General features: G+C 41.4%; 1 protein-coding gene across 1 annotated transcript in view; it reads left to right on the top strand.

Annotated features, from left to right (window-relative positions):
- slc6a11b (solute carrier family 6 member 11b) overlaps positions 1–14,698 on the top strand; it is a 78,943-nt gene that overhangs the window by 30,092 nt on the left and 34,153 nt on the right. The window contains exons 8-9 of the mRNA XM_057845016.1: positions 13,126–13,229; positions 13,304–13,428. Of these exons, the coding sequence (XP_057700999.1) occupies positions 13,126–13,229; positions 13,304–13,428 (229 nt within the window). The remainder of the gene's footprint in view (positions 1–13,125; positions 13,230–13,303; positions 13,429–14,698) is intronic.

The raw sequence follows: 14,698 nt of genomic DNA, 5'->3' as shown, positions 1-14,698 counted from the left end.
ACTATTATGAAATTAAAAGGACCATATCTCCAGTTTTCCGTGGTCAATCTGTGACAAGTAAAAACAGAGTTTTAAATCCGCACGTTCGATTCATGTAGAGGGCAGTGCTTTATGTCAAATACTTCATTTGTTACGGTGCTTTCAAGATGCGTGATTGAACAGGCTTGCATGATAATAGAACGGCAAGTTTGCGTCGGATTGGTGTAATGGAGTCATTTAATTATTGTTGCGATATCTCATTGGTGAAATTGGTAGCGCTACTCTTGGAAATGCCATCGCTAGCAAAAAAAAAAAAAATCTAATGTCTAGAATAAAGAGAAAAATATAACCACTCTTGTGTAGCCCAAAGTAGCGGAGTACAAGTAGCGTAAAAAGTATGGCTTAGTAAAACTACATTTTTCTCAAAAAGTTACTCTAGTAATGTAACAGTACATGTAATGTGTTACTACCCAACTCTGGAATTAAACAATGTTTAAAATCTTGGAGCTGTAATCCTAAATTTCAACATCAAAGTACAACATACGTTGTGCCAGGAAGGAGCTCGAGACGCCAAAGTGTCCAACCAAACAGGTTTTTTATTCAGCTAATAAGCTAACCCACTGTGGTTTCGGCCACCGCTGTTGAACAGCAGTGGATTCACATCATCCGACAGTGACATCTTGGGAATAAATTCACTTGCTTTGGGTTTAGTGCCGGCTAGTTGGTGTAGCTCTTGCTCTTTCAGCTGATTAGCCCTCATTTGCTATTGAAGCAAGGCCAATTGGGTTTCTTGTTGAGCCTTCTGGGCCTCCAAGAGCATCTGCATTAACTGCTCCATTCTGAGGGCCTGTTGGTTGGTGTGTAGCTGGGAGAAAAGCTGGGCTAACTGGTCTATGGTGTCCGTCACTGTAGTCTGGCCCTAGGCCCGCCTGCCCACACTCTCCACCATCTGTGACCACACACGAAGTAGGCCTAGCCAGGAAGGAGTTCGCGACGCCAAGGTGTCCAACCAAACAGGTTCTTTATTTAGAAAAAACAGCGGGTTTCCCCAAAAGAAAAAGGCCGGAATGCGGCACAAGAAGTAACAAAACAAACAATAAACTAAATATCTCAAAAATGGTAACTTTGGTCTGTTCTCACTCAATACTTTCTTCCAAAACTTTCTGTCAATCTCCTTCCGCCTTCCCCTTCGCTTCATCTGGTTGTCTCTCATGCCCCTTTCCCACTGAAACTAGTGGGTCAACGCGCGTTTTTTCCAAGCCGACCCACTAGCAATTGGCATTTGGCACCTTTCCCATTGACAAAAAAAAAGCCGTGTCTTTTTTTTTTTTTTCCACCCGTCTAACCCCTACCCCTCCTCCGCTGTGCGTAAGGTTACGTGACGTCACCACGCTAAGATGCGCGTCGACAAGTGCGACCGAATTCATTCAGTTCAAGGAAGTAAACTATGCAGAGCAACATGGAAGCCTCCTTTCCGTTTGTGTTCTCTGTTTTCATGCTTTTTACTGCCCTCAAAATGGTCAAAAAGCAGCAAAGGATCAACACTCTGCTTGTGCTGAGGTAACGTAGGCGACATGAATTTTGGTTTGAAATTGAAAGGAGATATGACGCATCACGTAAGAGCCTACGTCACCATGTAGATTATGGTGTTGACTGTTGACCCGGGATTTTGCTTTCACACTGCATGACGAGAAGAGCTGAGGTGATTTTAACGCGGGTCGCTTAGCGGGTTGATTGACACGGGTCGAGGCGGCTCGCTGCACCTTTCCCACTGCCACCAAAAGCCGATTGTTAGTGGGCTGACATGGGTTTTTTGGCCAGTGGGAAAGGGGTATTATATAGTCCTCCAGGCCAGCTGCAATTAATTGGCTTAAGCAGCCACACCTGGAGGAGTTGTACGGCATGCTGAGAGGCGTAGTCTTTCGGCTGACGGCCATTTTGACTGGATTCTTCATCTCTGGCCTAAGAATGTAACGGCCCTCCACTATTTGCCCCTGCATGATGTCACAGTTACGTTTGGTAAATCTGTTATAACCCTTTTAAGTGTAACGAATGTGAATTGCAGACATCACTAGGGCTAGGTTCATACTGGAGGTCTTAATGCACGAATCCGATTTCTTCATGTTTTTCCGACTCGAGTGAGGCATTTACTTGACGGTCTGAACGGGAAAAATCGCATACAAATGGACCATTTCAAATCCAATCTGGGTCACTTTCGTATGTGGTTTAAATCCGTTCTGGGCCACATTTTTCCAGTATGTGGTGGCAATATGAACTGTCAAGTCTCCCAAATCAGAATTCATGCAGCAATTATGTTAGCAAAGAGCAAGAGCAACACGCAAGACGGTAGCGATGTAGCTGTTCATTAGCGACAGCCGAGCTTGAACTCGGCTTCTACTACGCAGGAGGCGGGCTTGACCACAGTCATAAAAAAATACAATGAAGGTATAAGCCTGATAATGCTCAGGTTTTTTTACTGTGCGCCAAATGAGCAATATTTCAGTATTGCTTACATGACCGAGTCAGGGCAAACTGAAGCACACAAATAAGGCTTATTGTGTGTGCGTCATGCACGCACAGTTTGTAGTTATTTGTTTGGATGCTTCTGCACATGCAGGTCAGTTTGCTGAGCGCGCGTCAGACTGGGAATTAGTGTGCATGCATGATACTTAAACGGGCTCAATGGACAAAGGCAGTCTAAATGGGCTCACAAAAAAAAACAGATATGACAAAACATCGGAATTGTGCATTGAGACCTGCGGTATAAACCTGGCCAAAGTCACATCTCATTGAAGATCATAAATAGTCCTGGTTTGAACTTTGGAAAATTTAAGCGTGACCTCCTTTAAAAAAGCTCCTTTTAAGCTGTTATTGTTTCTCTATCTTTTGAAATTGACTGATGTCTGTCAACACTCTCTCTACTGTGAGTAATGAGGAGGCTCTATCATGTTCTGAGGCTGCTGTACTGCATCTTCTGTGCACGATACAGCGCAATCTCAAGATATTCTAGACAGAAATATGCCGTATGTAATAAAGAAAGTTCTCATGTGCGGTCACGGGCCTTGCATCAGTATCATGACCCAAACCCAAATTCTATTTAGAGCATAACTCCAGTGTTCAGCTAAAATAAATAGAGATGGTATATCAGGTAACATACATGTAACTAACATGTTTATATTACTTTCGTGGGATTAAAGTTATTTCTTAAAAGTTCCTGTCCGAAATGTCAGATAATGTGCGCAGCCATATTCCTTCTTGGCCAACGGATGGCTCAGTCGTGACGCGGTGTTGTTGAGAGACGAATCTCTCACTTGCAGGATAAATGCCGCAGACTGCTTACACAGAAATGAATGTATGAAAGAATGCAAAGTGTATGGATATCTCAATAACAAGTGAGAAAAACTGCGTTGAACCTGTCAATCAAAAACGTTCTTGTGATCACAGAAATGATCCATTGTATCACTCATTAGAAACTGCTGAATAAGAGGGAAGCCCAGTCAACGACTTGATGTCAGAACTGTTCCAAATGTGGAGGGGCACATGATCAGGGAGATAATTATGGCATGTTACATCCCAAATCGAAGGCTTGCTAAGGACGCAACATAAAACGAGCCAAGAGTTCCCAAATTGGCACAATTTACAATGCCCCCTCTTTTCCTGATTATCAGGCCCCCCACGTGGTGTCAACCGGAAATACAACTAGCTAACGATAGCACCAACATTTTCCTAGTTAGTTAGTGTAGGCGTTTAATTTATTTCTTGTTGTTGTTTGTGCTTCTTCTGTCTCTCCCTCATTTCTTTTGTTCCCCCTTAACCCCTTCCTGTTCGCTGCTTTCTCCTAATAAACGAGGTATGTTGAATGATCACAATGGAAGTACAGTGCCCTCCATAATTATTGGCACCCCTGGTTAAGATGTGTTTTTTAGCTTCTAATAATTTTTATTTGTTCAAATAATATGGGACCTTAATGGAAAAAAAAAGAAAAAAATCCAAACTTCAATACAAGTGTATTTATTCAGTGGGGAAAAAATCCCACATAAAGAAATAATTATTTGACATCAAATAATGTTTGTCACAATTATTAGCACCCCTGGTGTTAATACTTTGTACAACCCCCTTTTACCAACAAAACAAGGTCTGGGGACTGAGATGGCCATGGGAGGAGCTTGATTTTGTGTCTGGTGAACCATTTCTGTGTAGATTTGGCCATATGTTTAGGGTCATTGTCTTGCTGAAAGACCCAGTGACGACCCATCTTCAGCTTTCGGGCAGAGGGCAACAGATTTTGATTTGAAATGTCCTGGTATTTCAAAGCATTCATGATGCCATTCACCCTAACAAGGTTCCCAGGGCCTTTGGAAGCAAAACAGCCCCACAGCATCACTGACCCACCCCCATACTCCACAGTGGGTATGAGGTGCTTTTCAGCAGGTGCATCTTTCGTGGCCCGCCAGACCCACTTAGAGTGTTTGGTTCCAAAAAGCTCAATCTTGGTCTCATCTGACCAAAGCACACGGTCCCAGTTGAAGCCTAGGACCGTCAGTTGAAGCCTGGGACCGTAAGGTCCCATATTATTTGAATTAAAAAAAAAAATTAGAAGCTAAAAAACACATCTTAACCAGGTGTGCCAATAATTATGGAGGGCACTGTATGTCATACTGCCATGTGATACCTTAAAACTGTTCAGATTAATCGGACACTCAGATTTCCATTCTTTGTGTCAAGCAGCTGAACAGGACAGTTTAAAAAAAAATTGGCACAATTTATTTACACATTTACACAGATCAAAACGAACAATGAACAATGGGTACAAAATGAAGAAGAAGCTTGCCTTCAGGGTAAGCCCAGGCTAAAAACACAAACTAAATGAATCTACACTTAAACCCCACCCACTAACTAAACCCTGAGCATAAAAAGGGAAACAACAAAAAGACAGCCACTACCTTGGCTTCTTACACTAAACAAAACAGGAGAAAACGGGTTGAACATAAATGGATGCTTACCCCTGCTGCTTCATGTTCTTATGTACAGTGTTGAACAAAAGTGATCCAATAATGGCAAAACACAAAAGATCTCACCGAAACGCGGGAGTGTATCAAACTCTAAGGCGAATACATGGCGAGGAAAAACAGCTGGCGAGGAGGTACACGCATGACGGCTGTCAAGTCGACCTTCCCGTTCATTGACAGCGGCTGACATTTAAAGCTTGGCGTTGTCCCTCGGTCACATTGGGAGGGGAGGCAACATGCTGGGGCACGCGAGCCTGGATCAGCTGACCAGAGATGTCTCAAATAAATGAACTTACCAAAGGCTGGTTTATATCTGATGCGTTTGTGTGGTCCGCATGTCTTCATGTGGTAAAATGATGTCATATCAACCACCACTTCTTTCCGCGAAGCACACAAACGTGTCAGATTTCCCCACCGAGTATCTGCTAAAATTTTTAAACCACGAAGATATTTCACGCAGAGACAGACAAACTGCTAGTTGTGGAGGCGAGTGGAAGGTGTGGATGGGATTCATCAATTCCTATGGATAAACATGGCGGATTATTGCAGAGGTTCACAAGTACAAACATTTGTATGATTTGGCAGATAAAGACCACTGAGATCAGAATGCCATCAAACAACACAGATGTCATTCGTCTTCCATGAGAGCCGTGACGAGAGTTTCCCGATGTTTCAGAAAAATGGGATTCTCTACTTCTGTTATAGTACGAAACAGAAACGAAACCCTAACCCATAGACACAAAGTATACTGTACATACTGAAAAACGTGTGCCGGATGAACTCTTTGTGTCTCGTTTCTGCGCGGAACGTTCAACGTGTAAAGTATAAACCAGGCTTTACACATCACTTGTGCCTTCTACCCTCTTATACCATTTGTTTGAGGGTGCTTCAAGAGTTATGGACTGGATTGGGGCCAGAGCAGGATTAGCGCCACACCTTGAATTTCTACTGTTTTATGTCCATTGCAGCCAATGATGCAGGTATACCTTGCAGTATCATGAGATTATTTACTAATGAGTCTGGTGCAACCCTGGCTGGCCCAAATGGATGGAGTATTGGATGGTTGGTAGATGGAAACCATGTTTCCAATAAAATTAATTTCAGCAGGTTGGGTTCCCGGAAGATGTGAAAATTACCTCTAAAAAGTAGTTACTTACTACATTCTTCCATGGTTCAAAATTAAAAATAGAGCTTTCTGTAACAAAGTCATCTTTTTGCATTGCATTACAATGCAAAAACCCATGTTTCATCGAATACATTGGGAGAGAAACTCGTTTTCTCCACTCAGGCCCCTATTCCACCAAGCTAATGCTCATGCTAACACCAACCCAGCGGTGGCTTCAGGGATTTAAAACGGTTGCATAGCAGGCACCAACTTCTTGCGAGCAGGAGCAGAGAAGTGGCCCTGGACTCCAACTCCATTTACATCTGCCATTCGACGTTGTTACTTGGCGCCACGTAAGACATGTCGAGCTGGGGTCGCAGCAGGGGCTTCATCAATACATGCTCAAGTTTGCCCTCCGGGATTCACCCTACCTGCAAACAAACAGCCCCTCGGTCTGCGGCAGTGGCAAACATTCGGCATGACGCTTGAGTTCGATCGGAGCACTTTGCCCTTATTTTCCGCTTGTTAAGTGTTTGTGTCAGTTACACTTGATCAAAAAATAAGTTTTTATTGTCATGTATCATGCAGTACACGTTCTGTACATAAAATACATTTTGGGACTTCCACCCCTACTTCCCGCTCTCACAGTGCCGCGGAGCGTGCACTATTTTCGGTTCGGCCTGGTGACAAATCTTGGTTTGCTGACTGGACTCAGTTTTGGGCCCAAAAAAATTGCCAAAAAGGGTTGCAATGTTAGGCTTATAAACTGGCGCGAACATGCTGACCTGCTCGGCACGACATTTCTTGATCATTCAAGGACATTTTTGGGGCATTTACGGACATATTTCGAAGACTATACACCCAGAACACCTCACTCTCATAGCCCCTGAAGGCCGAGTTATGCTTCTGCGGCAGACCTACGCCATCAAGGCAGACCCGATTTACGACCCTTCGCCGTAGCCTGACGTGCTCCTCCACAGATTCCTGACTGGGCGTCACGTCAATGCGTGGTGACGTGATGTAAATTGACCGTGATTGGTCCGCTCAGACTGTTGTTTCCGGTTCAGCTCAAAATCCCCACCATTTTCAAACATTGTTCTGCTACTAACAAAAAATGGACCAAGCTAACGAGAGGTTCATCGAAGAGGTCAGCAAGTACGACGACCTGTACAAAGTTTCCTCAAGTACAACCACCGGTACAATGTTTCGTCAAGCCATTATAAAGACTGACAAATGGCAAGCAATTCATGAAAGGAGGTTGCTGAAAATACAGGGCTGGAAGGTCAGCGAATGCATTACATAAATGGAAGAACCTCCAAGACAAGTATGTGTGTGTTCGGAACCGAATGGCCATACGAAGCAGTGACCCAGGCGGCCAAAAACTACCAGCTTTTTTATCACTTTATGTTGTATTTTTGGCTTGTGCACTTCATCATTTATTTTGTACATATATTTGCTCTGGGTCTGTGACATATTGTGTCAAAAGAGTTGTTTTGATGTTTAATTTTCAACAAAGACAGTTTAAACACTTGATACATCATTACTGATTGAGAGTGCCTCGGTGCTTTTATAGTAACGTGTTTACCATCAAGGCTTCCAACCCAGTTTGGGAAATTCCATAGCCGCCAGAAGATCCACATTCAAGCGTTCCATCTCCGTTGGCATTGTTGTGTAACCGAAAGAAAACTAGAGGAAATCGACAAGAATCCCCCAAAATCGTACAAACACAACACCACAGCCCTCTAATGGCTTGGCGGTGAATTACATAGCAACGCATTCACTTTCCGCAGAACTATCGAATACTCATTGACGCCGCAGGGTCTACATCATTGCCACGGCGTCACCGCAACGCAGAAGCATAAGAAGTTTGAGCAAAGGATTGGTATATTATACCACTACTTACTGCTTATGTGACAACGTACTGACATTTCACGGTGACGCAGTGACGTGACTCCAGCCTGGCTCCTTGCAGATGGAAAACCTAACCTGTTCTTGAGAAGCACGTAATTCGAACCAACAAAGCACTGCACAAGCACTGGCACTAAATGTTCTTATGATGGAAAAGGGGTAGTGGAAAATTAACTTTCCCAACACTGTGCAACAGTAATAGGCAAGAGCCGCAAGAACATCGCCAACTCTTTTGCACCAATGAAGCAGACTTTATTACGCGTCCATTAAGATCCGGATTCTTGTTGGCAGCGCTCTTTTCTTCTTAACAGAAGAAGAAACTGGTTTGTTCAGAGGAAGGTGGATGTAGACTTGGGATGAGTAAGTCAAGTAGACCTAAGGGGCAGATGACATGAACTTGGCTGAGGTGATTTACACCGTGAAATGGGCTTTTTCGAAAATGCCTTTCATCCTGATTACTTGTGACTGCGTGGGACACAGGTAAACAGAGTGGAAGGGAGGGATATGGGGGGAGTGAGGTGCAGTAGTCAGTGGGATAATTTTAAGGTTCCTATCAAATCATGGGTCCAATGTGAAATATAACTTGCTTTGTGCAGTTGTCAATATTTTTGATTGGAATAACTTTTAAGTAAATGATGGTAATCATCAATTGATTCAAATAAAAAATTCAAAAGCAAATATAACCTCCCTTTTCAATTCAAGAAATGACTATTTTGATTTCTTTGGGACCTATGAAATTAGGGGTGTAATGATGCATTGATCTAGATAGATCAAAACGCTGATCGTTTTTTTTTTTTTGTTTTTGTTTTTTTTTTCTAAACAATGGTTTCCATTCGAATGTCTGAAGTTTTTCAGCCACAAAATTGTCCAAAACATCAGAATCACTTTGTAATTATTATTATTTTTTTTTTTATTGCCATTATTGTATTTAATCGATAGTGGGCCCGAGTGGCGTACATGGGTCGTCGGTTGGTGCAGGAGGATTTTCCCGTCGAGGTGTATCGTAACCTAAAAATTCTGTATGGACAGACGTTCGTAAGTAGAGGTACCACTGTATATGCAGTAGATGAATTCAGATCAAGAATAGTATACATACAATATGTACAGTACAATATACACATGAATAATACCAGCAATAGCAATAATAAGCCTACCGTCCTTCGGTTTTCACGAAGTGGACAGTTTTCAAGACTCAAAGCTAGCAAACACATGCCTACCAAGCTAGGCACAACATCAACAAGCGATTCTCTCTGAGGCCGGCTGTTAAGGTTTCCCTATGCTGTGCGGCTGTCAGGCCAGGGCGAACTAAAGGGAACATTAATGAACATTAGGAAAGAAAGGGTTGTTCTTCCACAGGAACAGGCCTGTGTTTGTGGGTCACGGAAGTTACCGTGGTTACTCCCAGGAGGGAATGAAGATTGTGCATTCGTGAATTGTTTCACGGCAGTGAAATGAGATTAGTGCCTGAATAGTGATGCGAGGGAGTTTTCAAAGAGCCGTGATGCATTGGGTTTGAATTTGATAGCACTCCATGCTCGTCAGAGGTCCTGTGCTGCAACGAGCTGGTTTTATAATGCACCTCAACTTATAACCATTTCATTCCTTGCTATTTTTTTTTCCATTACCACAACATTTCTGAAATCCATTGGGAAAAATGAACTCCAAAACGCAAACAAAAAGGCAACAGAGGCGGGAAAAAGCCTTCTAGAACAATGTCAGATGGGTGTTGACTACCATCTAACATGAGCTAAACGCTTTTTTTTTTCCAACCTTGACAATATTTTTTTAAACCGTTGTTCAGCAATCCCCTCTCGGTGTCAATATATAAACATCAAAGAAACGTGACATTTAAAGTCCAACTGTCATGTCAGAGGTCTGAGCCACAATCTGCAGTCCTTTTCATCATTAAATAAACCAAAAATAGCCAAAACTAATGTTTCCAGAGCCAGGAAAGCGCCCCTCCGTCAGGCCGGCTGAAACAATAAAAATTCAGGTTTTGTACAGGTCCCTAAAATCCTTGAATATGCTTGGATTTTTACGTCTTTTCAAGGTTTTAAAAATGGTTGACTTTTGCGGTAAGTCCTTGAAAAGGCTTGGAAGTGTTAGGCACACAATATTTCTCAGCACCCTGTCTAAAAATATAAATTATTAGATGAAGTTATGCTTCATTGGTGCTACATGCTGGTTCTGAAGTTGCTTTCCCTTGATGTATGGCATCACATCGAATACAGTGCATTTAAGTCCATGCGTGTGTAGTTTGGAGTTTAATCAATTGAGCAGTAGTATTTAAATGCATACATGTGCATTTGCTGAGGTTTAGTTCACTATTTTTATCACACGGCCAGTTGTTCTTTTTTATCATATTTTTTTCCGGAACTTTCACACCCCCTTTGCCAGTCGCCGTTTAATTCGGCTGGGTGCCGCTTCGCTGGGCTATGTCTCCGTTAGGACTCTGTGTACTTACCTTCACTTGATCGACTACCCTTGTATCACCAAAAAAAACGAGTCTTATTTTAACGAGTAGGAAAGATTGTAATAGCCTTGTAAAGAGGTTTAAGTTTCGGCGAGAAAGGAATAGTTTTTTAATGTTGTGAACTACTGATCCACATAAACAGACATCGAGATATCATTTAGCTTAGCAAATGGAGGCGTGAGAGCCATTTTTAAGTGTCCCAAACGTTCAAGGAAGGACATTAATCAAGGTTTCCTCGGTCATCACATGTGTGTTTCCGTCCAGCGAACAGAATGCTATGACGACACCAACATCTCTGCTATAGGACACGTTCAGAGTTTTCAACAAAATGCTCATTGCCGCCGGGAACGTGTGGGGTTTCAGAATCTGCATCTTTTAAACTTTCTCGAGCCTCTGGGGTCGTAGAACATTTTGGAAAATGCTTGTGTACTTGTGAGAAGGCACCATATTTTATTTCCACATGATATTGAAAAAAAACAAAAAACAAACAAAAAAAAACAAAAAACCCCAAAAATCCTTGGGATATTGTTTTAAAGGAAGGATAGAAACACTTGTAGTGTTTAAAATATAAATGTTCGTATAAGTTATCCTAATTTGATATTAAAATCCCTCTTGATGTTTTCATTTTTCTAAAATTTGTAAAATTAGTTTTACGCCGCAATGCACTGTGGGCGGTCACGTCAACGGGTGGCGCTGCCGGTCTTTCAGAGTATGACTGTAGCGACATAGACATGTAATCTGTTCAGCCCTTTCAATTTGAACCCGAGAGGAACATTAATGAGCAGGAGAGCACTATCGATATTTCACAAAATGAGCAGAAAAAGTCAAATGAACAGGAAAGACAGGATGAGACTAGAGTAGGACAAAACCGGTGTTCTGCCAAAATGTCCTACACCGGCAAAACGTCTATAAGAGTCAAATTTGATACCCAAAGTACGACTGTGCGCTTTCAGCTTGTTTTGTTTAGATGCAGACAGACAGAACATAGCAAAGATGCCTTTAGAAAATACTTCAACGTAGTAATATCAAATAAGGGTGGTTTAAATACGATACGTGACTAATGTGGTCAACAGATCAACAATCTGCTTTAAAGCTACCACAAGAAAACTCAATGCTTAAAAGTATTAGAAGGAAACACATGCAAAAAGTATTTTGAGGTGATGAAAAGGTAATAAAACACTCAATAAAAACACAAATAGTAAATACTCGCCACTTTTAACCGATGTGCGCATGTGTAGAAATCTCGCAGCGTACAAGGTAGTGTTCAAGTTTTGTCTAGTGACAGTGACAGCTGCGGACTCCGCACTGTCATTGCATACAGGTAGCGTTCAAGATCACACTGTTTAGTAACATTAACTAACACCACAAGGACCATGGTATTTTTTTCTACATCGATAGTATGTGTATTGTTTATCGATCTATTAGCTGCAATCAGTAACAAGTTCTCATATGAAAACCAACTAATCTGTTACAGTCCGCGAATGCGGAAGCAAGCAAACTACAATAACAGGGTTTGCGTAAAAAAGTTTAATGAACACAAAAAAAAAACAAAAAAAAAACACACACACAATCACATAACAGGAGACAAAAAAAAGGGTCCGTGACAGTAGGTAGGGATCAATAAAAAAAAAAGGAAAAAAAAACTAGAGAAAACTGCGGTGAGAGGCAGACAAAAAAACCAAGGCAAGGATGCAACCTCAAACTGTCAAATAGCAGAAAGCCAGTATCTCTGCAACCCGCCTAGGATCGGTTCAAAGACACTGTTGATGAGTTGGAATTGGATGCAGGTACAACGTCGGGAACACCTCTGCAACATAAAATCTGAGCAGCATCAGAATATGATCAAAATCACGCCAGTCGTCATACTAGCTTCATAAGTATAGAGTTCAGCTATTCTCCCAGTCCGGCCCAACCACGTCCTCACCCCCAGCTCGCATTGCGTGCGTAAAACATGGCGTCGTCTGTAGGTCACAACATGTACTAAATACTATAGATGTTTTAAATAAATGGTAATATTTTATGTGTTTTTAATAATATATTTTCGTAAAAGAAAACAATTGTGGCTTATTATTGCCTACAAGTCTTTAAGTGTGTGATTCCCTTTAAAGGATACTGGGAAAACTGGAAAACTAATCTTGAAAGTCCTTAAAATGTGCTTGGCCATGAAACATGTGTACCCTGAAATCTACTCCTTCTACTCATCTTCCGGACTTCCACTTTGTATTATTACTAATTGTAACATAAAATCAATGAGTCTTGATTGTAATTTGCATCCAAAAACTCGCTGTATGGCTGTATGATGCAATTCTAATGTGATAACATCAGGAAGTAAACTCAAATCGATAAAACAATTTCAATAGTCATGGATATTTGTGAGTCTTTAGCAATACTTTTTGAATACCATTGAACCAGATAAAATTGTTCAAATAGTATGAAAAACATTATTCGATAAAATTAATTTAAATTATATAGATAAAAATATTGTTTTTTATCCACATTTTGTAGCAAACAAACTTTACACAAAAAATTAATTTGTCAATTTAGCGGTTTCAATAGGTGTTTCACGAACAATAAAAACACGGTTAGCAGTCTCTATAATTAATTTCCATTCTATTTTTGCTCAAAAGTAATGTATGCTGCATTACTTACAGGTTTGGGTGGATGCAGGAACACAAATCTTTTTCTCTTATGCCATCTGCCTGGGCTGCCTTACTGCGCTTGGTAGTTATAACGCCTACAACAATAACTGCTACAGGTAAGAATACATTTTCCTAACTTCAAATTATCATGACATTTTAGAGTGTAATCTTTCCATGAATTTCTCCTCAGGGACTGCATCATGCTGTGCTGTCTAAACAGCGGCACAAGCTTTGTAGCAGGTTTTGCTATTTTCTCCGTGCTGGGATTCATGGCGTACGAACAGAACGTGCCCATTGAGGCCGTAGCAGAATCTGGTAAGTGCAGAAGAGACGTTTCAGTCACCTGTTTGTGACATTGGTGTATCATAAACCTGTACGATAGATTGCGGTCTGAATCTTATATTCTTACATATTATTATGTAAATGCACATTACGTAACGTCACAATCACGTCTCAGACAACAACGTAATGATTTATTCAAGTTGGTATGAATGATTTAGTAACAGCGTGAGAGATTTAAAATGCTTGGCTCGCAGCACAGCTAAGAGACAACTTACTTTATCTGAGAGTAGGTATGATAGTATGAATGCCTGCATCATATAATTTTGAACCAGTTAGTGTTGTTCTAAAAACAGCACATGAAAAACACATCATCAATTATCCATAATCTGTCATGTGGGGCATTTATCTCTTCTATAATGCACCAAACTCAGCAGTGTAAGGCACCACAGTTTCTCCAGTTTAGTGATGAACAGCGTTGATGTTAGTTACTCAGTAAAGTAATATATTAGACATTAGATTTTACTCTCAGAAATAGCAATGCCTAACATTACTGAATTACTTCTAGAAGAAAGTCATTACTTATATTTCCAGTTACAGGGGTTGGACAAAATAATGGCAACCCCTAACATTTTGGCATCATGGAGAGTCGTAACATTATTACAGTAATAAGTTACAGGGGTCGGACAAAATAATGGAAACACCTTAAAAAAATCAACAAAAACTAATTTAATATGGTGTAGGTCTGCTTTTTGTGGCAAGTACGGACTCAGTTTTTTGAGGTATTGATTTATACAACTTTCCAATGGAATTTTAAGCCATTCGTCAGTTAGAATACCCTGAAGGAATCTGACCTTTTAGCCAGATTGCCGGAATCACGCGAGCCAAGCTGCCGGAACCACACTAGCGCAATTTCAACGACCCTGGCCGGTGGAACTCTAACAGCCCGGCCAAAAGGCCAAACTCCGCGTGTTCACCATAGTCTTAACCCCTTGTAAAAGCTCAAAAAAGGCTTCAAAACACAAGTTGACCATTTATTTCGAGTCAACAGCAATCATACAGCACAGAGGCACCCAGGCAAGGATCCAAGGTCACCATATCACAAGTCAACAAAAGATTCCCTAGAAAAATGACAATGATTAGTTATACATTCAGTCTTTTAAAGGCTCTGGTGAGGCGGGCTGTGTTGTCCGGAAGAAGGGAGTGTTTGGGCGTTGTTTAGGATTATTGTCTATTTGTGGATTAGACAGGATGATTCGGGTGTTACTGTTGTCAGGGCAACGAGAGTTGAGGATTTTGCCACTTC

This window comes from Corythoichthys intestinalis, chromosome 9 (genome assembly GCF_030265065.1).
Source record: "Corythoichthys intestinalis isolate RoL2023-P3 chromosome 9, ASM3026506v1, whole genome shotgun sequence".
In the NCBI taxonomy this organism is placed as follows: domain Eukaryota; kingdom Metazoa; phylum Chordata; class Actinopteri; order Syngnathiformes; family Syngnathidae; genus Corythoichthys; species Corythoichthys intestinalis.
This window is presented reverse-complemented; position numbering and strand designations above follow the sequence as displayed.